The sequence below is a fragment of the Oryzias latipes genome, chromosome 16 (assembly GCF_002234675.1).
Source record: "Oryzias latipes chromosome 16, ASM223467v1".
In the NCBI taxonomy this organism is placed as follows: domain Eukaryota; kingdom Metazoa; phylum Chordata; class Actinopteri; order Beloniformes; family Adrianichthyidae; genus Oryzias; species Oryzias latipes.
In genome coordinates, this window is record NC_019874.2 from 31,332,258 (window position 1) to 31,359,441 (window position 27,184).

The window sequence follows — 27,184 nt, forward strand, 5'->3', positions numbered from 1 at the left end:
GATAACATTTGTGGAAAACATTTGTGGAAACAGATTTGGATAAGAGGCCAGACTGTTAGGTTGAAACCCGACACCAGAGCATCTGTGTTACACAAATTGATCACTCACATAAATCAGGAAATCTATTGGTTTTCTTTTTTCTTTTAAGGGTAAATCTGTTATTGACTTTTGGACTATTTGTTGACTTTTTATTTATTTATTTTTCTATTTATTATTATTATTATTATTGACTTATTGTTGGGTTTTCTAAATCATTTAAATTACATGTCAAAGAGGTTTAAAACTTATAAATGTTTAGAAATTATTTTTAAAAATTATTTGTAATAATTTTTTTTTAATTTGTCCTGCAACTATGTATGTTTCATTAAAGTTTGAGCTTTAAAGGCTGACTGTTTTCTATTATTTAACAACAACAAATTATCTATCTATATATTATATTATACATTATGTATCTATATCTATATCTATATATATATATATAAGCTCTCTATATATATCTATATATAGATATATAATAAATATCTTGCATTAGAACTCATTGGCCACGCTCACTACTTTATTTTTTAAACGGCGGATATGACGTCATCGATTTCACAAAGTTAAAATTTGATTGATATGAGCGTTTTGAGACGATTATTTATGATTCCACTGTCTGCTGAAGATAAAAACGTTGATGGTTTATTTAAAAAATACATTTAAGTACTTCTTTTTTTGGCAAAAATTGTTCAGACGCAATGCATTGTGGTCTATATTGGCCGATCTAGTGAGCATCGACGCGCACTGATTTTTCACAGGGACTTCTGGGAAATTTCCAGGTCGCTAGTGGGTTTTGGTCATCAGGATGATTGGTTCATCCAGGTTGGGAAGACTGGGATGGTATAAAAGAAGATGGTCTTTGCGACTTATTGGCCTTCCTGAGAAAGAAGGGGAAATCACACGTGATTAAACTCTCAAGATCCTTTCCAAAGTGATGTCGGTCAACGTTGAGGAACTACGACACTCAGTGGACACAGTGCATCGGCTGGGACAGAAAGGAAAAAATAACCAACCAAGACAGATTATCATCCAGTTTGGAATGAGAGTTGTTCGAGACCAAGTCTGGAGAATGTCAAAAAATGCAAAAATCTGCAAAGATCTAAATGTTCGCTTCAAAGAAGACTTTTGCAAAGAAGACAGGGAGACTCGTCAGCGTCTTTGGCCGAGAGTGGAGGAGGCGAGGAAGAGAGGACTCAAGGCCTTTTTAAAGGACGGATACGCGGTCATCGATGGTCATCAGGTCACTGCTTGAAACCAACACTCCTTCATCTAGACGGAATGGACAAAGGCATCTTCCTGAAGGAGAAGAGAGAAAATAAATCCAAAGCTGGTATGTTATTGTGTTGAATGTTATTACAGCTTTGAGAAAACCGATTAGAAAAATGTGAAATTGCATTATAGCCCTTTATGGAGTTAATTGCTTTCCAGCTATTCTTTATGGTTCTTTCTTTGTTATCTTTAAATGTTCGTGGTTTTAAGAATGTAACAAAGCGCAAGGCAATTTTTCTTTACTGTAAGGCACAAGTTAACGTGAACTGTTTTTTCTTTCAAGAGACACACAGTAGTGAAGAAGATTTTGATTTTTGGAAATCTCAGTGGGGCAGTGGAAACATTTATTTATCTCATGGCAGTCCTCGTTCAGCAGGAGTGGCAATTTTCTTACATCATTTTGATGGTAAAATTGTTGATCATAAAAGTGACACAGAAGGTCATTGGCTAATGGTTAACATTGAGGTGGACGACACTAAATATATTCTTGTTAACATTTATGGTTTCAATAATAGGACAAAAAATCAGAAATTCCTCACAAACATAAATCACAAGATAATCAACTGGAAACAGATGTATGCAACTGACAAGATTATTGTTGCAGGTGATTTTAATGTAGTACCAGATGAAAACCAAGACAGACATCCAACTCAACACAACTCTCCTCATTTCAATAAAATTATTTCTGAATTTTCTAACTCTCTCGACCTTATCGACATTTGGCGTAGACAAAATCCAAATAAGCTTCAATACACCTGGAATAACTCTCAACACTCTCAACGCTCAAGGATAGATTACTGGTTAGTAACAAGTAATCTAACATCTTCAACCTTGAATTGTAATATCTCCCACTCTCCTCTCACTGACCACTGTGCTGCTATCACTTTGGCTCTTTCCCCTGAAAAAAATCAACCAAAAAATGGAACATCCCACTGGAAATTCAATAATAGCCTTTTAAATAACAAAAATTTTTGTAAAAAAATCAAATCACTTATTCCTGAAATAAAAGAAATACAATACCTGTCTCCTATTAATAGATGGGAGTGGTTGAAATTTAATATTAGAAAAATTGCAATTGTAGAAGGAAAAATTTTGGCTAGAAAAAAAAGACAAGAACAGACTGAAATAATTTCAAAATTAAACACTTTGTGTAATTTAACTCAACTGAGTGAGGAAAATGTCATTGAAATTAACAAATTGCAATCTAAATTAGATGAACTCTATACCGAAAAAGCCAAAGGAGCATTTATTCGTTCAAAGGCAAAGTGGATGGAAGATGGAGAAAAAAATTCAACTTACTTTTTTAACTTGGAAAAAAGCAGAAAAAGGAAAAAAACAATCACTAAGTTACAGATAGAAAACTCTCTAGTAGACGATCAAAACAATATTAAGGACTATATCACCAACTTCTATAAAAATCTTTACACTACTCAATATTCAAATCAAAACACACTTTTATTTTAAAGGTTAATCTATGATAAAGTCCCTAAAATAGACAAGACATTCAGAGATCTCATGGAATCTGAACTTACTATAGATGAGCTTGATAAAGCTGTTTCCCAGACGGCCAGTGGTAAATCACCGGGGCCTGATGGAATTACAGCTGAGTTCTACAAACACTTTTGGACTGACATCAGAGAAATGTTGTTTGAGGCGTTCAATGAATGCATCGACGAACAGATGTTGTCACCTACAATGAAAAGAGGCGTTATTTCCCTTTTACCCAAACCAGGCAAAGATGTGTTATTAATTGATAATTGGAGACCAATCACACTTCTTTGTTGTGACTATAAAATACTAGCACATATCTATGCTAACAGACTGAAATCAGGAATATCTCAGATCATAGACGAATCACAATCAGCATTTATTAAGGGGAGACATATTCACCACCACACTCGCTTAATCTTAGATATATTAGATTACAATCAAATTATTCCTCAGGAAAGTCTTATCCTTTTTTTGGATTTTTTTAAGGCCTTCGACTCATTAGAACACGCCTTTTTGTTTAATGCCTTGAAAACCTTTGGCTTTGAATCAAAATTTTGTAACATAATTAAAATGTTCTACAAAGACATAAGTAGCAACATTGCACTCAACCGAGGTTTCTCAAACAGTTTTCCTGTTAATAGAGGCGTTCGCCAAGGATGTCCAATTAGCCCGCTGTTGTTCATAATTTCAGCGGAATTACTAGCCATCTTTCTTAAATATTCTCCAGATTTTGAGGGTATTAACATTTTAGACAGGGAATTTAAAATTAGTCAATTTGCTGATGACACAGCTTTATTTTTAAAGAATAAAAATATGGTACCTGTTGTTATCAATAAAATACTTTTGTTTTCAAGAGCATCTGGCCTTACCCTAAATCTCAAACAATGTGAAATCTTACCTATACATACCTGCAATCAAAGTATTATTGAAAACATACCTGTAAAAAGTGAAGTGAAATATCTTGGTCTAATAATAACAAAAAATAGTAATGATAGAGAAAGTGTAAATATCACTCCCAGACTAAAAACAATACAGAAAACTTTAAATCAATGGTTGGGGCGTGGCCTATCAATATATCAATATTTGGCCGCATTCTATTATCCAAAGCGGAAGGTTTTTCAAGACTTGTGTATCCCTGTCACTCATTATATACATCCCCAAAGAACATCAAGTTGTCTAATTCTATTCTCTTTAAATTTATTTGGAAAAATAAGACTCACTATATACGAAAATCACAATTGGTCAGAGATTATAAAAATGGCGGCTTAAAAGCTTTAGATGTTGAATCACAGATTGTAGCGTTTAGATTGAAATGGTTAAAAGGCTGTATTTCCCAGCCTCATTCTATGTGGTATCATATCCCAAACAAACTCTTCGGTGGGTCGGGGGACTGGAGTTTTTGCTGAAGTGTGATTATAATATTTCAAAAGTACCAATAAAACTATCAAACTTTTACAAACAAGCCTTAGAATTTGGGAAGATGCTTTTCAACCATAACTTCTCCCCTCACAACACTGTTTTATGGAACAACAGATTTATAACTGTAAACAAGAAATCCTTGTTTATGTCTGAATGGTATGGTAATGGTGTGTATTTTGTCCATGACTTGATGCATACTGATGGAAGGCTGTTATCATACTATGAGTTTGTAACCAAATACAAGATTAAGGATTCTAGTAACTGTTATAACAAAGTCTGTAAAGCAATTCCCATACCTCTACTTAATCTTATTCAAAACATACTACAATACAATGAAATCAAACCAAAACTTTCGGAGCTGAAAATTAATAATATTCCCCTAAAAGATAAAAAATGCAACAATAAATTAATAACTCTAACCTTTAAACAATTAATTTTCTGCAACTTTAGTATAAACAATAGATGCGATTTAGAAACCACCCAAATGAACAAATCTTTTTCTTTATACACAAAGTACCCACTTCCTCCTAAAATGAAAGAAACACATTTTAAAATAATATCTAAAATTTACCCTGTTGGAGATTTTTTACATAAAAGATTCAAATTTGAATCGGAACTATGCATATTCTGTTCATCTGAAACTGAAACATTAGAACATCTGTTTTACAGTTGCAACCAGGTTAAAATATTTTGGTCTGATATACACAATTGGTTGTCACTCAAAATTTTAAATATTCCCTTTTTTTCCTTATATGATGTTCTTTTCTATATGGAAAATCTGGACCCGGGAATTTCTGATGTCATTAATGTTGTTATTATTTTATGCAAACATTTCATTCATTTGTGTAAATGGAAAAATACATGCCCTTTATTTAGTATTTTTTTGAATTATTTTTCTGATTATTATAAGTGTCTTAAATGCATTCCTAACAAAAACAAGAAAACTACAGTCATTTATCAAAATATATCAAAAGTATTATTATTTTGAATTGTTTTGGCCTTGCCTTTGCCTATTATTTCATTTTTGTTTCTTTTTCTTTCTATATGTGCATTTATAACGTTTGTTCACCCTAATTTGGTTTGTATATGAGCATCTATAAAAAAAAAAAAAAAAAAAGGCACACACATTGTTAAAAATATTACTATTTTTCGTTTTTTCAGTCTTATATGTGTGTTTGATATTACAATTGTTTATTGAGCAAGTGACTGTGAATGTCTGTAAATTGAAAAATGTACAATAAAGTTTGTTAAAAAAAAAAAATGTGCAGGATGTTTAAAGTCGCAGATTTGCAGAACTGTGTTTTAATCTTGTATTGTATTGTTATAAATGTTATATTTTTATTGCATTCTGCAAAGGTGAAATAAAAATAAAATAAAACTGAAAAAAAAAAAAAAAAAAAAGACTGGGATGGCGCAACACTCACCCCTGATAGCGCCCTCGTTCAGGGGGGTGTCGGGTCAGGAAGGCAGCTCAGACTGATACACTCCAGAGCCCCCCCCCCCGGAACCCCCTAATCAAATGACCATGGATTCCTGTGTAGACGCTCATAGAAGGTCCAATTACTGACCGACTCCTGATGCGGTTACACCAATCTGGTTAGGACCCCCCCACAGCTGTGTGTTGGGGGTTAGAGGGGTGGGAGGGAGGACATTCCATCATCATCATCATCATGACGCCTTCAGACCTCGCTCTCTTTGGTGGGGCGGCTGGCACAGGGGGGAGATGCTGGGTGACACCCGTGACGCCTTCACTGTCAGTAGATGAGGCGTCACCATCAGTGCAGAAGCTACACATAACACCAGCTCACAGGTTATGACATAATTAAAGGTATGATGCAGATAAAAATGAGAAGAACAAAAGCCATTTATGTCTATTTAATTAAAAGGTGAACTAGATTAGAAAAATATGAAAGATTAAATGTTTTAGAGTTATGGAGTAGATTTAGAATAAAATATACAGTATGTACAAAAGCACAAACTGAGAGACTTAATGTGTAATTTTGACGACTGAACAACAGGAAGAATAAAAACCACCAACATTTTCCTTGAATTTCTGCTGTTTTTCTTTAAAAGAGAAAATGTTTAACTTGAGGTAAAATATTTTAGTTCGAGATTTAAAGACCCTCTTGAATGAAAATGGGGTTTTTGGTGATAATGGAGGACATTTGTGAAGAAAATTAAGATTAAAACTGCATATTCTCAGAGCAGACGAGAAAACGCCCTTTGAAAAAGATTGTTGTGACGTAGAAAATATGCTGGGCGGAGCAACAAACTCCATGCTCCGCCCCTTTCTGATCCTCCACCTGCAGACCAACAGATCCATGAACGTCTTTGTTTTCCTGGTCTGAGCGGGAATCTGGATCAGAACCGGATAGATCTGATATTGATGAAGCACCAATATTATTATATGATTTTGGCTAAAGACGGCATAACAGTGGATAAAAGACCAAACACTTGGTCTGTCAGTCACATCTGTCAGTCACATCTGTCAGTCACATCTATCAGTCGCTGGAAATAGATCAGAGTTGATCTTTAATGAATAAAATCCTTAAAAAGTTGGTTCTAAACTTGGTATATTTGAAACCTCCACAATCAATGCATGTCTTGTCACTTTATCGTTTACGTTTTCTTTACATTTCTTTGCATATGACCCCTCAGGACCCCCTGACCCCCTCAGATTTGAGCCCTTTAGCGTTGCTGGTGTTCATAACTGCATTACAGAGCAAATGCGTCAGAAGAAACTGCAGCCGCCTCGCTGTCAGGCCCAGTTTAGGCTCAGAACCTTAAAGTCCTGCGTTTGTTTTTCTGCAGAGAGTGAAATGAGTTTGGGCTCTGCCAGGAAGTCCTGTCGCCCCCGTTTGTCCTCAGACAACTTTTCCTTCGCCGTCTTCCCTCCCTTCAACGATTTTCTGCCGTTTGCCAACAGGCCCCACATTTCAGCACAAGCCGCTCGGCGTGTCGGTGTCCTTTGTCCTGCCCCAAGCATTTGCTGGCCTGTTTGTTAAAAGCGCTTTATCGCTAAATTTGACTTGGCACGTCTCGTCAGAGGAGATTGCGGCTCCCGGCTTCCAGATAAAACATCCATTAAGCAGCTTGTCTCGGCGGATTCGGAGCTCTTGGCCTATTAGCATACGTTGGGCTGCAGCACGGCGTTCTGCGGCCCGTCACATAACGAAGCCCCTCTTGCTGTCGCCGTGCAGAACCTCGTCTGTGACACGGTAATGCTCGCCGACTGTCCTCCACCTCGAAAGCCCGCCAAAAGCCTGCGGGAGCGGGAAAAAAAGGCCAAAATGCAAAATTGATGGAAATGAGATTAGATTCAGCTCCTGCTCCTCACTGTGTAAATTAGGCCCCAAAATGGACTCTCCAGCCCAACTGTTGGCTCCAATTTGTTGGGCCATTCCTCACGGCGGCTCGTCCTGCCCTTCCTCCCCCCCTGTAATCCGATCAGGGCCACGCTGGATGTTATTTATTTGTTTATTTATTTATTTTCAAAGGATGTAAGCGATTCTTATCGGGGCAGAAGTAGAGCTTTCCTTCCTGGTGAAACGGTGACTAACGTCCAGCCATCGATCCGTCAGTTGGTCTGCGGTGGCGGCTGATGCTACTGCTGATAGACGGCCGCGCGTGCGTCCGTGAGCGCCGCAGTCGCTGAAGCTCTACTGCATTTGTCAGGATCTGAACCTCGTCTGCTCTTCCTGCGTTTGCCCTCCCTCGTCCCAAGACAACCGACTGATGCCAGAGTTCCTTTTGCTTTGGTGGAAGACACCAATCCCGTGCAGATAGCTTTGGACTGTGGCAGCTCAGATGACTGATTGATGGAACGTCCTGCAGCTCAGAAGCTAAACTGGGTGTAGATGTTGGTTAGGAGGAGCCAGAATCCCTCAAAACCACTTTTTTCTTGTAGGTTCATCAAAAGAACAATCCTGAAGACAATCCTGGCAAAACCCCAAACCAGATGTCAGTGGAAGAAGAGACCAGAAGAAGAAGACGGCATCCTGAGGAAACCAACATCATCCATTCCAGCATCACCTGGAATCCCCAAAGGAAGACGAGGAAGACCAAGGACCACGTGGAGGGGAAACCAGGAGGTCAAGCAGACCGCTTCCATCTGGAGGAGCTGGAAAGGATCGTCCAGGACAGAAGCTATCGCCCTACGCCCAACCAGGAAGGCCCAGCTGGGTCGCCTCGTCCTGCAAACCGCCAGGTTCTCAAATGGAGAAGCCTCATTCCAGAGAAGACCGCTCTCTCCCATCATCCTCTGATCCATTTTCAAATCCTTCCCAGTGCTTTTCTAGGACCTGGTTTCTGCAAAGCGGCAGGAGCTCGTTAGAAATTCACCTTTGAGTTGTTGGCGGGACCGTTGGCGAGGAAGTAAGCCTCCGCTGATGTCCCATCATCCCTTTGTTCAGGCTCTCTCCTGCTAGCTTACAGCCCCTCAAGCTAACATTAGCGGTGCAACACAAATGGGGAGCAACATGGGAGCCATCCAGCCGTCCAGTTCTGATCTGGATTCCAGGAAAACAATGACGTTCATGGATTTGCATGTCTGCAGGTGGATGCATCAGACGGGAAGGGGCGGAGCTTGGAACTGGCGGCCCCCCTTTTTAAAACACCATTTTTTCATCTGTTCCAGATTCACAAAGATTTGAATAAAGAAATACTCAGAAATGTCAGTTTGACCTTAATTTTCTTCACACTCGTCCTCCATCATTACAAATATTATAAAAGGACATATTTTATTGAAAAATTAAGGCTTAAAGCAGTAAAAAGTTAACACCTTATTAAGATCCTAATCATCTTTGAGTGTTTTATATTTCACTGTTTATTAAAAACAGATTTCATGTAACCCTTGTGCTATCCTAGGCACTTTAACATTGGGAGTTGGGTCATCTAGACCCACTAGACAGAGCTCTGAACCTTTTTTCTTCAATGATCTTCACTGGTGTCCATGGATTACATGAAATCTTTCCACCTTTATCCACCTTTGTCATGGTAGGGAGAACACCTCAATGGAAGGGGAGGGGTCATCTAAGATAACACAAGGGTGTTATCTTAGATGACGTCTGTTTAATTTGTGCTTTTAATGTGTAAACCTAAAATCAAAGAAATCTCCAATTTTATCCACAGAATTTATGAATTGAGTGTCGTTGTGTTTAGATTTTATTTCCTTTCTCTAATCATGTTTGTATAATCGTGGTGTTAGTGACACGTTTCTGTTAGGGAGCACTTACTTCTGAGATGGAAGCGTTCTTGACTGGCGTGATCCTTCAGTGACCTTCAGCGACCTTCAGTGTGCAGCTGGACCTGCCTGATCAGCTGCAACTGAAGCTTTATTATTATTTTTTAGCAGGATGAGGTCCTACAAATGCAGGAACAGAACTTCACGTTTGTCCTTCTTACCGTGGAGTTTACTCCTCCCAGAACAGCCATCAAAGGTCATTTGAGAAAATCTGGATTCAGCTTCAGTGCCAACATCACCTTCGTACCCACATGCGGTTCTTGGATTAGTCTTCATCCTGTCACACGCAGATCTCTTCTGAAGGCTTCCTCTGTGGCTGAGCTGAGGCGTTTCTACGGTTCAGGACTCCGCCTCCTTTCTGTCTGCAGGACGGCCACAAACCTTTGTCTAAAGTTGAGTTCTTCAAAGGGGAAATTCTTGATCGTTTCATGTTTTTTCCTGTTGCAACTTGAAGCAGAAATCTGCAGGATTAAGTTTGGTTTGAACCTCCAACAGATTTCTCCGTTTGCTGCATAAATGATATTGATGCCAACATTTTCTGAAGGTTCATTAAACTCCTCAGAAACAGGAAATTCTCCAAGACTCGACCTCAACTTTAACACAAAGACTTCAGACTTGAAAAGGAGAATTGTGAGCTGAATGATGGATCCCCGGCTGCCCTAAAGGAGACTGCCCACAAGGGGGCAGTGTGGAGCGCTGAAGCACAGTCATAACGTTCCAAAAACCCTTCAGTAAAACCAGGAGTCATTGCATTTCCTGTTGCTGTTTTTGTGTGTGGGATTCATCAACAACATGAACGTGCTGCGGAAACAATAAAAGAGTCGCTCCAGAGAGTTCGGTGGTGATATTTTTATATATACTTCTCACGGTTTACAAATAACGTCTTAAATGCCGCGTAGTGTTACAGCGCAATGTTTCCAGAGAGCAAAATAAATATATTGCACTTAAAAACCCTCAAAGCACAACGTGTGTGTTTGAACCGAGACATGACAAAAGGAAGATCCAGACACGCCCATCGGCTCCACGGCACATCAACACTGTGACTCCAGAGGATGCAGCTCCTCCTCCTGGATGCAGAGTTTCTGTGAGCACGGTTCAGAGAAACGGGTCAGAACCGAACTGAAAGCTGAGCAGAGTCTCCATTGTTTCTGTGTGAACGATGGAGGTCACGACCTCAGTTCTGATGTCTCCTCTGTGCGTGTGTGAGGGTGGAACGTGGCGGCCTCGAATCCTCGCGGACGTCCTGTTGACGGCGAAGGAGCGGGTCGGTTCGCCGGCCCACCTGGATCCCACCCGAATGAGACTCTCTCATCTGCAGACGGATGGAGCTGCGCAGCTGCAGCCTCAGCTGCTGTGAGGCTGCAGACCGGCGTGTTGCTTCATAAATAGTCAGAGTTTCATCTGCCTTTATTTTGAAATAACTACTTTTGTGGAATGAAACTTGTGGCGTGAGTGGCTCTTCAAAGTAAAAGTCCTTCCTGTTGAGGTAAAGGTGTGTCAGCATGCGTCCTATGGGATTACGTCAGTCTACTGTGAGCATAGCCGGGATTAAACCTCCGTGTTTCTGTACATGTGAACGCTTCCCACGCGGCCGGAGCTCCGCCTGCAGAGGGGCGTCCCTGTGATGGATCACACGCCACCAGACGCTGTTGCCGGTAGCAACCGCTTCCCGTCTGCAGGGGGGAGAGGGGTGTGTTCTTAACATGCTAGGCGCTCAGTTTCACAGTTTGTACCGAGGTCGAGTCTTTCCCCCCCGTCTCGTCGGCCGCGCCGTCACTCGCTGCGGAGAAACTATTTACACAAAACTGAGCGATGGGCAGAGCCTCTCCTCACAGTCATACAAAGGGGGTCATGACCGTGGAAGAGTGGCGCAGTCCCTGGATGGCGGCGTAAGGCCCCTGCTGGAAGTAATGGTGGTAGCGTGGCATGTGGAAGGCGGGGAAGGACGGCCCGCTGCCCTGCATGGTCCCCGCCAGCGCGCCGGGCGCCAGCGGCATGCCCAGGCGACTGTAGGGGGGCAGGGATCCCTGGATGGGGTGGGGGAGGGAGGCGGCGCCGGTGCCCATGGCGGACAGAGACTGGGGGTGCTGGAAGCCCGAGAAGCCGGAGGTGGTGGTGACCCAGGAGCTCAGCGAGAGGTTATCCGAGGCGGTGAAGGCGGAGCCTGCGGGCAGACCGGCGTTTAGACGATCAGCTGACAGAGAGACTAAAAAAACTGTCGCGGAGAAGCAGGAAGTGACGGATTTTACTGCAACGTTCAAAGAAGATCTTTACCATAGTTCAGGAGAAACCAAAGCGTGTTCAGGGGGGGGGATTTCTGATCAAAGAGTCCACCTATACCATCATTAAAAACCATTTCTAAATGAAATGAATGGATTCTATTTATAGGAAAAAAACAATCGGATCTGCTTCTGAGGTACTTTTACGAGAACCTGAAGATGTTAAATTCCCGCTCTGATCATCTTCTGATCAGTGGCCTTTAATTCTGATGATGTCATTTTAGTCAAAGTTTTTACCCATAATTCAATTCAATGTGCAATTAGTAACTGCTTTTTCCATTTTACAATTTGATATGAGAAAAATTACAATTTAATCCAACATTTTTTAAAAACAAAGTTTAACAAATTAGCAAAATTATTGTATTTTGAATTGTCATTGATTTTTGGTGCCATAATGGGTTGAATCCCATAAATCCTTCAATCCTTGTTTTCCTGTTTCTCTTTCTTTATTCTAGTATCTTCCATTGTTTTTTACCTCTTAACTTCTCCAATTTTTCATCTATTTCAACCATCCAACTATTCAAATGTTCAGCTCTTTCAGCTTTTCCCAGCTGTGACTTTTGCTCCTTCAAATCCTTGAACTTTTCCAGATATTCCAGGATTTTTGCCTCCATTGAAATAAATGGGGAGTCCTTGGTGCAGAAGCTCGCGGGTTCGATACCCGGGTCTGGCATTTTTCCCAAACACATCTTTATTGTTATTGTGCTGTTTTCACTTTATTTAAGGTCAAATTTAAGCATTTATTTAGCCAATTCTGACCCTTTAAGTTTCATTTCCATTCAGAAATATAGCATCAACCCATATTCTCTCCTGGAAAAGCATCAAACTGCAAACTTCTTGCTGAAAGTTTTACGGTGAATCCAAACCAGGGGGGGGGGCTGGACTGGAACCAGGTCAAATCTCAATGATTTCGTGTTAAGCACCGTTTCTTGGTTGGTTACCCCCCCCATGCGGCACCATCTAAAACAGTGGGTTCCTGGGTCTCACCTCTGCTGTGGGCGGAGTGTCCGTCCTCGCCGAGGCTCTCCTCGTCGCCGCCGTAGGTCCGGATGGGCGAGCGGGCGTACGAGTGCTTGTGGATCAGATTCTCAACACTTTCCCTGCAGCAAAAGCCAAAGACAGAGCCCCAAAATAAATCTCTTTGCTTCCAGTGGGGGGGCGGTCGTGCGGCGACACAAACGACACAGAAAAACCGATGGAGACCAAAGCAAAAGACGGGAAGGCGTCAGAGGAGGAACCGCTCCTCAGCTTTTCCTTAAACTTCACGGAGGATGCGGTACAGCCGGAGTCAGAGGGCGGGGCAGAAAAGCGTGGACCACCTGTGCGCGCGCGTGCATAAGCGTGTGCATAAGCGTGTGCATAAGCGTGTGCATAAGCGTGTGCATAAGCGTGTGCATAAGCGTGTGCGTCATCGGCGCCTTCAAAGCCCATTAGCTCATTTGAGGCTTGTCAGACAGCACTTTGCAAACACAATGACACAAATTGTAAAAAGGGGGGGGGGGGGGCACTGTGTGCATGTGAGTGGACAGGCGTGTGGCCTGCATCATGAGAACCATGCGCCCGCATTAGCAGCCCCCCCCCCCGACCCTTCAATTAGGTTAGGATAGTGCAATATCTGTCAGCAGACGAGTACAAATGTGTGTGTTTTTATCAGCGTCGGACCCCCCCCAGGCGGCGCAGAGATCCCCCACAATGCGCGGCGGGTGAGGGAGCGAGGTGAGGAGTGGGGGGGGGCAGGGGGGTGGAGCGTGCTGGCTTCAATCAGTCACTGCGGCGGATTGAATTAGAGTGTGTTTTAGTGCAGTGGGCGACTCCAGACTAATGTGATTTCTGCAGCTCTCTGAGATCAATTGATCAGGTCTAATTCACAGCCCTCAAAGAGACGGACAGGAGGGGTGTGTGCTGGGGGGCCGGCCGGTTTGGGGGGGGGGGTTCTGATTGAGGGAAAAGGGTTGGAGGTCCTGAGCTGCTCGGACGGTTTTGGACCCGGTGCCGGAGTCAAGGTTTTGTTTTGGGAGCGTCCTTGGAAAATGGGGGGGCACAAAGAAATGGAAAGATTATCAGGGAAACAAGAGATTTAATCACCAAAAACAGGAGCGTCTGAATTCCCTACATTTCCAAAATTCAGAGCCCTGGAAATTTCCCAGAAGTCTCTGCAAATAAACGGTGATAAATATCAACCAGAATGCTTTGTGACTGAACCATTTGTCCTTTGACAATAAAATAAATGTATGTAAATGTATTTTTTTAAGTTTCTGTCATCAGAGCACAGCGGATTCATGACCAGCCTCTGTGAAACATTGATCAGGCTCAGCAAATGGATGATGTCGTCTTTGGCGTGAGATAAGAAAGTAGTCGTCATGCGTGTGAATTACGTTTACATCCAGAGATTCTATAGTCGTCTACAGGGAGGGGGAATGGTGAAGGAATTCAGACAGAAGACAAAAACGGGTGGAAAAAACTTTTTTTTTAAGGAAAGAAATAAGCAATAATTATTCCAGAAACGACACTATAATATAAAAGACAATTTCAAAAAAACAAAGAATGTAAAGACTGAATAAAAAACTCATTAGGGGGAGAAAAAACAGACAAATATAGAAAAGAAAGCGTCTATTCGCGGGTAATTTTCTAAATACGTGAGGCCAGCCTCAAACAGCTAGACGTTACGATTAGGATTACGTTTACATGTGATTTCACACACGTGATGCATGACAGATGATGAGACTTTTATTTTAAATGTGTGGGGCACACGCAGAAATCTGCACGTATGACGTGATGCCAACATGAACTTCCTTCACTTTTTGTGCTGGTTGCACGTTAATAGGTGTGAATAACATCCGCCTGTAGAGAAGAAAAAGCATAAAACCTGAAGACGGAAGTGATGGAAGGTGAAACAGAGCCGCCCCCCCCCCATGCAGGACCCAGAATCCCCTGTACCTCTCCATGTCGGTCAGCCGAGACGAGTCCCGGAAGCCTTTGGCGAAAGGGTTGCTGTCGATCTTCAGTTTGGTGATCTGAAAGAGGAGGAGGAGGATAGACGGGAGTCTTCATCGGTTTCTGCTTCAGCAAACGTCACATCAAAGGCGCCGAAGCCTCAGCTGCTCTGAATGACCACGAAAAACCCCAAGAATTGATTTTCTCCGTCCAGATTGATGTAAAATATGAAGCTCACACTCGTTCCAGTGGATTCAAACTACCAACCCTGGACCTGTGGGGGACAGTCTGAGCCCACCAGGGGGCGCCGCATGGATATCCAGTCATTGTTTTTCCATAAACACATAACTAGCCTTCATGATAAAAAAGTCAGACTTCTTCTTTATGAACTTTTCCACTGAAGGACTTTGAATGTGACGTCATTTTAAAATGGATTAAAAATACGTCAGAATGAGAAACTTCTGTTGGACTGGATCAGAGTCTGTCCGCATTCTGATTATTTTAACGTCAGAATTCTCGTATTTTTGCGTAGCGTCTTTGAGACCACCTCGGTTCTGATGAGGCGCTCTGTGGGCTAAACGGAACTAAATTTAAAATGATGATGTCATAACATTTCTGTGAACTTCAGAGCGCTGTAAACCTTTAGAGCAGCAGAACTCACCAGCTGGTTCTGGTACGCCGTGACGGCGGTGAAGACCGTCTCCACAAAGACGAAGGTGCGAAACTCTTCGGACTTTAGATTGAGCAGCGAGGCGGTGTGGTCCTTCTTCTTGATGATGTGGACCCGCGGCTGGTACTTGTGCATGGAGTTGAGGATGATCTACAGACCATGACAGACAGGCTGCGTTAGACCCCACCTCTGCTGAAAATAACCCAGAAGGTCCTCTCCCACGTTTTCCCAGAACCGCCACGAATACGGCACAGTTTGTGCGTTTACAGCTGGATCCCACAGACTGCTGGCCACTGAACCACAGCAGCAGCTGACAAAGTCCTTCATCAACATGTCTGCCGTTTGTTTGACTAACTCTCTCCCTCCTGCAACCATAGTTTCTGCAGACATACCATTTATTTTTAATAAAGCCCTATTTTAGAGGGATCCTGGTGAAATGTGTGGATTCATGATTCTGTTCTTATGGAAAGATCTGCTTCTGTCAGCATCAGGATGTTTAAAAAATAAGGACTTAGTTCAGCGAAATGTGACGTCTGACAGCTAAACAAAAATAGAAAAGGTGAGAAAAAGGCTTTCAAACTGCAGAAACTAAAGTGGTTAAACAGACAAACATCTCGCTCCTAAAACTGATTTCTTCAACCCAAATTCTTGGATGTATTTTTGGGTTACAAAAGAAGTTTTATTCTATTTTAACCAAATTTACGTTTGTTTTTTTAAAACATTCTTTCCCAAATTAAAATAACAGAAAAAAGTTAACCTGTGTTGGTTTTTATTCCGTCTGTATGACTTAATTCTAGATAAATATGACTTTATATATTTACAGAAAAACACAAGTTTTTTCTTTTAAATAGCTTTAGTTGTGATTTATTTTCAGCCTTTTTCTGACTAATAAGGATTTTTTCTACAATTTCATGCTTTTGTAAAATATTTCACTTGCATTTATAGTAGTTAAAAAAAGGATAAACGGCAAAAACTGATTCTTAATAAAGAATTATAGGTTTCTACCAACTACAAAAATAAAAATATTAAAAATAAAATCCTCATTTTATCTGAACAATAATTTAAAAAACTGTGTCTCTAAAACGCTGACATGTTTCTTTTCGTTTTCCATTTTGTGGCCCAAAAAGAACAAATAAAAATCTAACACGATCTTTTCCCGCCTTGGAAAACAAACAAACAAACAAACAAACAAACAAACAAACAAACAAAACACCCTCGTTATAAAAGCGACCGTGATTATCTTTGCTGGGTTTTGTCGACGGTCTGCTAATGTTTAAGCTAGTTTCTGGTCCTCCTGAGATGACAGAAAAAAACCGGAAGAATTGTTTTTCGTTTGTTTGTTTTTTTACTCGGTCCGGTTCTAGAGCAGCGGGAGGTTCTCACGTGTCCGTGCTGGTCCAGTTCGTTGTTGGTGAGCTTGACTTTCTCAAACGACACCATCTGCTTCTTCAGCTGCTCCCCGGTGAACGGCGAGTCCGGATGCACGTACAACCTGTCAGACGGAAGGCGACACCGCTGATTGGTCGACAAGTGTTGGCTTCAGACCAATCAGCGGTCAGCATTCGACCGCATGAGGCTGGCAAAATTTCGGATCACTTAGCAACAGTTTTCAAAATTAAACCCATCTCAAAAATGTAATTTATTCGTTTTTTTGTTTTTTCTTATTTTTTGTCAGCAGATAAAAAGTATCATTTTTGCGTCTGAATTAAAAAAAAACCGTTATTAACATATTTCACAAAAACACAAACAGAACTATGAGTTTTTAAAGAGGTGGTTGTCAACCTGTGACGTCATCGACCCAAAGAAATATTTGATAAGTGTGTTTACTTGATAAAAAGAAAAACGATAAATATAGATTAAAATTAATTGTGATGGCAATAAATATTAAAGTTTTTTTATTTTAATAAGTAGGCTACGTGTTGTCATCACAGGAAAAATCCAACATTTCTGGAGCTCCTTCATTAAAGCTCATTGCAAAAATAAAGATCGTTTCCTGAAGGGAATCTTTAGGATTTCCTAAAGGTCGCATCTCTTTCCTTTTACTCTTCACTTTAGACATTTCTCCTGAACATTTTTCTTCCTTCCTTGTTGTTCTTTCATCCATTTCCTGTCTCGTGCGTTTACCTTGCGGGCAGAGGCGGGTCGGCTTTCCCTGCGACCAGCCACGAGGAGCGGTGGTAGGCGTACCGGTACCGCTTGTTGTCCACCGGGACGATATCCATCAAGACGATGTACTTAGAGTCCTGGTCCACCCCGGAGAAGGAGACCCGGATGGTTGGAAACATTCTCCTGACGGAGAAATTCACCATATTATTATTATTATTATTATTATTATTATTATTATTATTATTATTATTATTATTATTATTATTATTGTTGTTGTTGCTGTTGTTGTCGAGTACAGTTCAAAAACAGTGGATAAGGGCCATGAAATGACATAATCTAAAATTAAGGAGAAATAAAGCTTGTAGGCTTTGACATTGAAAATATAAATAGCCTAAAAATATATATTTTTAACGTATTTTTCTTGTGTTTAATTATGTATGTCTTTTTTTCTTCTTTTATGTTTTCGGACAGAAATAAATTAGGAGTTTAATTCTCCTCACTGCTCCTTTCCATGAAGATGTTGTTTCTGGTGCTGATCTTCATGAAATGAACAAATAATCAAAAACAAACTATTTTTAAATAAAAAGTATAGTTTATAATCGTTATTGTTAAATAATGTTAATATTTTTTATAATAATTCTAAAGTGGAAATTTAATATTTCTCAAAATTAACGTGTAATTTATAGGACTTATATTTTGCAGAACGTTTATATTGTATTTTATACAGACTTTTTAATTACTTTACTTATAGAAGTTTCTTATAATGCACCTAAAGCCTGGTAGCACTAATATTCATTGTTTAAAAAACTGTTAGCCGTTTTTACTGTGGCCTCTAAAGTAAAAAGCGGCTAAACCGGCAGACGCGTCTTTCCCGCCGCTCACCGTCCAGACTTGGTGATGATCATCTCCGTCCCCAGCTCGTGGAACTTGTCCCACAGCTCCTTGGTCTCCAGGCTGCAGGAGATCTTGGCCATCTCCTCGCTGGGGAGGCCGGGGTTGGTGGGGATGAGCGGCTCCGTGCACACCGCGGGCGCGCTCCCGCTGAAGTCGCCGTGCGCGTCCAGGGTGGACAGGTCGGCCAGAGGCTGCGGGTTGCAGGAGGATTTCTCCACAAACTGCTCTGTGGCCGCGGAGCAAAAACAGGAGAAACGCGCGTCTGGGTTGCATTTATTCCGTTATGATAAGAAGCGACAGTTTTCAGGAGAGAAACACTATTTTACAAAACAATTCTCTTGTTTTCATTTTCTTTTTTAACAAAAAAGAAATAGGAGGAAAAAATACAAATGTCAATATTTACATCAAAATAAAATGTGTGGTTTCTGACCCTTCAGACACAAAGCGGTTCTAAAATAAATCAAACAGAAAAAGAAGGAAAGCTTTGATCAAATATCGCTCATCGTTTTAAAAATGGAAAAAGCCTCCAAATCAGTAAATAATTTTCCTTTACCTTCCATGGATTCATTATAATTCTTAATTTAATAATTATTCGTGGCCAGAGCTGCGTTTTGCTTAAACATCTCTGCTGCTAAAATAACCCGCCGATCACCGGGATCATGTTTTCCTTCAACTTTCCCATTTTCAGGTTTCCCGTAAATCTGATGGTTTACCGGAAAATCTGGGATTGTTATTTGAAAATCCTCTTTTCCTTTCTCGGTGGTTTTGTGTTGGAGCCCCGGTCCGGTCCGGTCCCGTCCGGTCTTACCGAGCGGTCTGATGGTGTTCTCCTCCGCCTCCTTGTCCTTGTTGGGCTTCCCGCTGGACATCAGCGCGGCGATGGAGAAGGCGTTCGCCCGCGAGGACAGCTGCGGTTTGGGGGACGCCGTGAACTCCATGTCGGTCTGGACGCAGAAATAACCCCCCGAAGATCAAATCCTCCAGAAAGACGCTCGGGGAAAGCTGGCGTGAACTCTTGCGGGAGGTGTCCAGATTTGGGGCCCTTGTCTGCGCGCAGACTCGGTGCGTCACGGCTGGACGTGCGCTCGCGCTGGACTCATGGCGCGCGGGTAGAGTCTGACTCCGGAGTCCTGCAGAGCGGCTGTCAGATGAGGGGGGGGAGGCTGCACTCCCGTTTTAATTCCAGCCCCCCCTCCAATCACGGCCCCGGGTCCACGTCACGCTATCCTGTCCAGCGGAGGCCCTGAGCGCGCGAGCAGCCACGGAGAAGCCCGCGCGGGAGGAGTTTAACTACCGAGGAGCCAAAAAAAAAGAAAATACCCCCCCAGATGAGTTTCTGTGAGGCTGACAGGAAATCCTTTTTATTCACACTTCTGGTTTCATCTAAGAAAATAATTCGATTTTATCTCTAGTTTGATAGCAAAAGTTACAGATTTTTGCATAAAATTGAAATATTTTGTCCAAATAAACACAGAAAATCTGAATGTTTTTGAATTTGTTCCCATAAAACGCATGAAAGAACCTTATGAATCTGACCTTCATATAAGACAACCTCGTTGTTAGTTTAAGTTGAGAAACGCTGTATTTTATTTCAGTCAGGAAACACTGAATAGCGCCACCTGTTGACATTTTAATCATTTTTATTCATTTTTACTTGGTTTTTATCTCAAATTTTATTTTTTTATTTTTGGTAGATAACACGTCGAGCGAAGAAAAAAAATTTCTCACTTTAACAGATTTTGTTTTTAGATTTATTAAAACATTGTATGATTTTTAGTCACTTTTTGAGTCATTTTATGACAAAATAAGGAGACAATATTATCCTGAATTAAAAATGAGCCGTTTAGTTCACTGCAGAAAAATATTTATTTTTACAGGATTCCTTTACATACTTTAGATTATATTTCATAAATAAGTAACATTTATGGGTATTTTTATGATCAGCAGATGAAATAATTTCTAAAACATATTTAGAAAACAATACAATAATTTTAAAACATCGTTTGACCGTCTGATGTAAAAAGAAGAAGTTCATGCTTTACATGATTTTTATTTTATTTCAGGTTTTTCCTCACAAATATTTCTGTCCTGAATTATTTTTATATGTGCTGAAATTTGCAGTTTAGGCTTTTTAACTGCTGAGAAATGGAAGGAAGTTTCTTCTACCGCAGAGCAGAGGTCAGAGGTCAGGGGTCTTTATAGAGCCTAAATGGAGATGAAAAAGATAAAAACGGTAAATCTTTTTCTCCCCCTTTTATTCTGAAGTAGCTGGGATTGGAACCAGCAACCGCCTAAAATGAGAAGAGTTAAATTCCACGGACGACGTCAAAGACTGGGATGACCACAGCATTGTACCGCGTGCCGGAATGAGACCGTTAGCACTGATCGTGATCTACAGTCAGAGAGCTAATAAGCAGACAAAAGATGGACAAAAAATCATGATTCAAGTTTCTATATCCAGGTTTTAATGGACGCTAATTAATGAAACACATTTCATCAATGAACGAATGCTGGATTTTGGTGCAAAAGAAAATCTATCATTAGTTTTCCCATCTTTAAGTCAGTGATGCTGAACAGAAAACCTTTCTTTCCTGTATAAACCAGAAATAGCTGCAACGAGGAGAAAGTGGTTTGTCACATTCCACGCAGTGGAACCGGGAGAAAACCCTTCAGCTGCTCCATGATGTGCCACAAACACAGAGGAGTCCAGAGAGGAAGGAGTTAATCTCCCCAAACACACAGCACGCCTCCCTCCTTTTCCCGGATCCACGCCACGCAGCACCGTCTGGCTGTTCCAGGGCCAATCAGGCCGCCGAAGCTTTCAAGGAGCTCCTGGCACGGCCTCGTCGAGGCGCTGACTTCATATTTTCCTAAAGGTGCCTGTTTGTGGGTCTCCGTCTGTGTCCTCAATGTCACTTCCTGTCCTCCCCGGGATGAGGGCCCCCCACATAAACACTGAGGCGGAGATCTGCCCACCGGCTAAACCTGTTAGGAGACTCCTGAATGCAAATCCTCTGCTGCAGATATTTAATAGGAGACCTGCACTGGAAAATGAGATTACCTTGCAATTGCCAGCGGATAATGTGCTAAAAGCTTTCCCACTTAAGCGCCTCTCCTTACTGAATATTATTCACACTTTGGAGGCCGCGCCGCCTTAAAGCGACAGACGGCGTGGAGATGAAACACAGATGCTGCGCAGAGCTGAAGCTTTTCATAAAACAGATCAACGAGTTTTGAGTTTTTGCTACTTTTTGGGGGGTTTCTGGCTGAACTCAAACATAAAGATTAGAAGCTGCAAAATTATAATAAGAATAATAATACATTTTATTTATAAGGCGCCTTTCTGGGCACTCAAGGTCGCCATTTGACCAAAATAAAGTGATATTTCACATCTTTAGAATAGCAGGCAACATTATTGGACATATTCTGCAGGATTCTAGTTTAAGTAGACTGAGAGAAATTCTCTGTGACTAACAGATTACTTAATAAAGCTTGAAAAAAAAACTAGGGCACAAATGCAGCTCAGTTCTTCGTTAAGCTCTTTGTGCTTCTTAGTTTCATTGAGCCTGGTTAAATAAAGGTCATCGGGTGTTTTATGGAAATTCTCACACTTCTTTTTCCTTTCACAATTAAGTTTTAGAAATTTTCTTGAATTAAATACACATATTCTGATGCTGGTGATGAACATGAACGAGTCCCTTTATTTGGAAGAGTGCAATAAGAAAAACAAAACAAAAACTAGTGCAGATTATGATGCAAAAGGATGTTATAATAAGATAAAAAAAGATAAAATCACTTTAATGATAATTTTAAAATCAAATGTTCTTAAAACCTGTCAAAGAAAGTAGAAGAGGAAATTGTTTTAAGCAGAGTTTCATCTTGATGAGTCGACAGCTTGATGCTGAGTTAACTGGATGTGTGACGGCGAGCGCGTGCAGCACTCAGGGATATGACCAGGAAACCGTCTGAACAATTATTCGGCGGATAAATGGCCGCGGTGTGAAAAGGTCAGCAGCAAACGCCGGCCAATTCCCTGCAGAGTGAGACTTAAGGAAAAATAATCGCCCTGTGATTGAATTGAATCCAGGGGCGTTCGGGCCGCCCTGATGAAATGGCTGTTGTTGCGACCCGACCTTCTCGCCTTCCTGGCCATTTTTTACCAGATTACAGAGCAGGCAGCAGGGGTGACTATTTGCCTACAGGAATACATTGAATAAATGTGCATGCTTTTGTTTTGTGGATGTAAATCCCCATCACAGCTGCCGCCCACCTGTGGGGGTGCCACAGGGCTCCTGTCTGGGAATCCCAATTGATGCATTTTTCCACCTATATGAAAGTATAAAAAACAACTCTTCACAGAAAGGAAACAGTCTTGTTTTGAAGAATAGCCTTTCAAATGAGCATCAATCTCATGAAAAACCTGAGACAGCGTGAAGCAGGAAGTGATTCCCCAAAGATGCCGCTTCTTTGAGCCAAAGTGTTGGGCGAAAACATCCACGGAAAAGTCCATTAGAGCTGGTGACAGGCTGAAACATAGACTTTTTGTAACAATGACACAGACATCCTCATTCACTTCCTGATTGGCTCTTATCTGACGCTCAGTGTCACTCCCAGATTCGTCCCGCCCCCGTCACACGTCTGCAGTCAGTCGTCTGCTTCCTGCAAGCAAACACAGAGACTCTGTGACTCTGAGGGCAGACTGGACTGAACTGCGTCTGGATTCAGGCCAGAACTTCAGTCTTTTGCAGAAGCTCTGAAAGCAGACCCAAAATGATTCAGAGAAATGAACTCATTGAATTTTGGTAGGAATCTGGGTCTGATGGGTGAGTCTCTGGAACACCCCACTCTTCCCTTTTTCAGTCATAGAAACAGAAATAAAACCATAAAAACTCCTTTCTGAAGTCCCAGATTCTGCAGGGGACAAAAAAATCAAAACTAAAGTAGCATGCGATCAAGAGAACTGGACCGAGTGACTCCTCCCCCCTGGCGTTCCAAACAGGAAGTACCTGCTGGCTCCAAGAAGCCAAAACCCAAAAGACGTCTACAGAGAAAGAAACAGCTGTTAGTTAGTCATTCAGTAGGTCAGAAGAACCATTCTGGATCTGATACCTTTTAACATCATCATCATATTCCTTGTTTTTGTCATGACAGTAGTTCAAGACATTAAAGTTACAAACTGACCAATCAGGTGGCTCAATAAAAGTAGACAAAGCCTGCTGGCCGCCGCGTCAAATGTTCAAAACGTTTGACAGAATTTCTTGTAGCCTGGATTCAAGGGGAGGGGTGTGGCCTTCCAACAGGCTCACTCCTGATTAATAACAGTGGTTGCCATAGAAACAGTGACTCAGACCGACTCGGACCTCTCACTGCTTACTGACGACGTCTGGCTCCAACATGGCGATGTCCGTATCATGAAAGGATGGCGACTTCGTTTGGTTGGAGGTGGTAGTAGTCGCTCACTCCAGCTCTCAGATACAGTCACTGGTTGGAGTAAAGGAAATTTAAAGCTCTGTTGGGGTCACCCATTGGACAGTCCACCTGCCAATCAAAAAAAGCTCATCTTCAACAAAGCGTGTTTGTTATCCTTTTCACTGCTTTTAAATACTCTTTTTTCTTCCCCTGAGCTGCTGTGAAAAAATATAGAAAACTATGTTCAAAGTGTCTGGTGGGCTGACCTGACGATCATAGTGACCTGAACAATCTCCATAATCGAGAGCCGAAATCTGCCGAACATAAACCAAATAAATGAATTTCATCACCAGGACGTGTCTTCTGTTCTCGTTTCGGAACCAAATCAGTTTGGATCCTTCGTTAGCTGCCAACACAGCTTTGATCTGAAGCACTTTCACCAGCGTGGAGCCTTTTTCACCTGCCATGACACACACACACACACACACACACACACACACACACACACACACACACACACACACACACACACACATGCACAGAGCCTGAGGCATGCAGTGGTCGGTCTGTTGCCTCTGTTCATATGACTAATTAGACCAGCCTCACACTGTGCCGTTCCTTTTGAAGCTGATCCCTGGTGCTAATTGCTGCGTCAGTCCCGGCCACAGTCAGGTTAAGTTCAAATGCAGGACCCACATCTCCACCACTCCCTGACCCCCACCGCTGACCTCTACTTGAACGCTCTTATCCCCCCTTCTCATTTCTCTCATGAGGAGCTTAACCGAGTGTTTTGTCACTTTCTAAAGCAGCTGCAGGTAAACGGAGCCAAAAAGGACAAAGGAAGCTTTGCAGAAGTCCAATTATTTGCTGTGCAGTAAGTTTGCAAAAACAGCGTAAAGCTGAACCAACGGATGAGTGTGAAGACTACATGCTTGTGAGGAACACTAAATGAGACAGATTAGGAACGAGCTCACATGGAGAGCGTCTCCAGCTGCGTTCATCACATTAGTTTGTTGAAGTCAGAACTTCACAGTTTCTTGTTTCAGGCTGTTGGTCCTCAGCTCTCCTGACTTTCTAAATCCTCTTTTCAGGTCAATCAGTGGTCCAATCCCCAGCACTGCGGTCTGCTGATGGAAAGGTAAAGTGCTCCAACGAACGCTGAAACCTTTACCGCTCATCCAAGGAGCTTCATCCGCCGACAACGAGAATCCTCACAAACGCAGACTCTCACAGGTCTCACTTTTTTTTTTTAAGTCTCTTGCTAAAGGTTATATGTCACCGCCGCTATGTACAACTCGCGTGTTGTCCACGGACGAAAACTGGTCATACAAGAAAATACGCAGAATTTATATGAAATTATGTGAAATTTTCACAGATGGATCATGAATGAACCACAATAAAAGCCCAGAAGTATGAATAAACCATGTAAAGAACACGTTTATTGAATTTCTTCCCTTTAACGTTCAGAACACTGAGCAGTGAGCCCATGGCGTCAGCACCACGGTCAGCTCCCGCCACGGGTCCAAACAATACTTTGTTTTCATTAAAAAGTCAGATTCCCCTGATCCGTAAAGGCCGCTACGTGCAAACTGCGCATTTTCCATGTATGACATTTCAGTTTTTCATGATTCATGTGTGATTCATGTGACTCATGAGTGTTTCTGTGTTTGTCATTCATCGATGTGCGCAGACGTCTTTACGTGAATTCAGTTTGGAGCTGTTCAGAATTTTGGTTTATACGCAATTATTATGTAAATCTTACACAATTGTAATTGATTTTTGCGAGATGTGTACACAAATTGGTGGCTTTGCACAACCTTACACTAAGTCTGCAGACGTTACAGCGCCGAGAACTGAAAAGCTCTGTTAAATCCAGAAGGACGGCTGTAAATCAGCAGAACAAGGAATACCAACCTTAGACAATCGACAGGATAGGGACCCTTTAATTTCACAGCATTACCTTATAATAATGAAATTATTGAAGGTGGTCAAAGTGATTGATCACTTATTATATCACTTCACGTGTCCCAAAAATGGATTCATGATTTTTTCTAATGAAAAATAATTTGTACATATTTTTAACTTTTGATACTTGATCTGCATTTGCTATAAATATTTCAGAAACAGTGATATGTCTGTTTTTTACTGATATTGTTATTTGTAATCATAGTCATTCCTAATTCTGTCTGATAAAAGTTATGAACTGGATGATGATAAATCATGTAATGAAAATGGTTATGGTAGAACAGGGTGGAATTTCAAGCAATCTTTGATTTGAATTCTATTTATCCCAAGTTTGATACGTCATTGTATGAATGTATAACTGCTGATTGTGTTGTTTTTATGTATTATTCTTGCTTTGATTGCTTGAAATTAAACCATTTCAAATCAAATCAAATCAAAGAGAGCAGGTTGGGAGTCAGCTGACATGACATGAGGCACATCAGAGAAAAAAAGGGTTTGCACCTGAAATAAAGAACTTTTAACAAACTCAAAGAAAAGAAATAATCAAGACTTCTTTGAAAATAAATTATACAATACATCTCACAGTGGAAAAAGCACAGGATTATCCTCCATACTGACGAGGATGTTGGAGGATAGAATGTGGAAAACACCACCCTCCTCTTTTGGCAGGTGCAGCACGGCAAAACAGTTAAAAATGTTGAATTATGTTTGCATTAAAAAAAGCGGTCTAAATGCGTAGTTTAACTGTGAAGAAAAGAGCTTGAATCTGGCAGGAAACAAATGAAAGTGCCATCAAAGACTGATTTGCAGACAGTTTTGTCTGAGAAAGATCTCAGAGGTTAAGGTGTTCCAGCCCCATAAGACCCACAACATCCTGTCAGGCAGCAGAAAAAGCCTCCGGAGCACACAGCTGACTTCTGGAGAGCAGAAGAAGTTTTCTCCTGACCCTGCTCCCACCTTCACCCCCTCTCCTCCCTCCTCCTTCCTCCTCCTCAGCTCTGTTTTGCCCAAACTCAGTGGGATTGCTGTGGAGCTTGGTGAAGGACAGGTCAAATGGAAGGAGGACGGGGACAAGAGGGAAGAGGATGTGATGGATCATCGCAGGGTCGATGAGCAGCAGTGGATTCACCAGAAGTCAAACGCAGTTTGAAAGGAATCAAAAGCAGAAACACTTTTTAAACGTCAGGATCGTATGACAACAACAAAAGAGAAACGTTGGAGAGTTCATTGACTTGGCAAATTTTTCCAAAAAACATTTCCTTTATGTCATTCTGCATTGTTCACCCCCTAAAACTCCATACAAACGATTCCATTTTCACGCTGATACTTTATATTTATATGTCTGTTTTTGGACTTTTGCCTCTCATTCTTCACAGTTTTACCTCGCGTTTCCAGGGTTAGGGTGGGAACTCGGACACAGCCCAAGTCAAGAGGGCGGTTGGGAAACGTAGACCTGGGAACGTCTGTTCC

At 41.5% G+C, this 27,184-nt stretch overlaps 1 protein-coding gene across 2 annotated transcripts; it reads right to left on the minus strand.

The window, feature by feature from the left end:
* Positions 1-10,291: 10,291 nt before the first annotated feature.
* tbx20 (T-box 20) lies at positions 10,292-19,501 on the minus strand. Of its 2 annotated transcripts, none has more exons than XM_023964407.1 (8): positions 19,149-19,501; positions 18,329-18,566; positions 17,465-17,629; positions 16,724-16,832; positions 15,332-15,490; positions 14,674-14,750; positions 12,724-12,836; positions 10,292-11,621 (listed from the first exon to the last, which is right to left on the minus strand). In XM_023964407.1, the coding sequence occupies exons 1-8, from the start codon at positions 19,276-19,278 to the stop codon at positions 11,293-11,295; spliced, it is 1,320 nt and encodes a 439-aa protein (XP_023820175.1). In that variant the 5' UTR covers positions 19,279-19,501; the 3' UTR covers positions 10,292-11,292. The 2 variants fall into 2 exon arrangements, with proteins under 2 accessions (XP_023820175.1, XP_023820174.1); XM_023964406.1 differs by having other exon boundaries at positions 12,724-12,839.
* Between the last annotated feature and the right edge of the window lie 7,683 nt (positions 19,502-27,184).

What these genes read in the sequence shown, in the direction of transcription:
- tbx20 (XM_023964406.1), bottom strand. Translation starts at nt 19,278, where the DNA reads ATGGAGTTCACGGCGTCCCCCAAACCGCAGCTGTCCTCGCGGGCGAAC. An exon ending in ATCATCACCAAGTCTGGACG is followed by an intron (nt 17,630 to 18,328) that starts GTGAGCGGCGGG and finishes TTTCTCCGTCAG; the next exon opens with GAGAATGTTTCCAACCATCC. An exon ending in CGGCTGACCGACATGGAGAG is followed by an intron (nt 12,840 to 14,673) that starts GTACAGGGGATT and finishes TGGCTTTTGCTG; the next exon opens with CAGGGAAAGTGTTGAGAATC.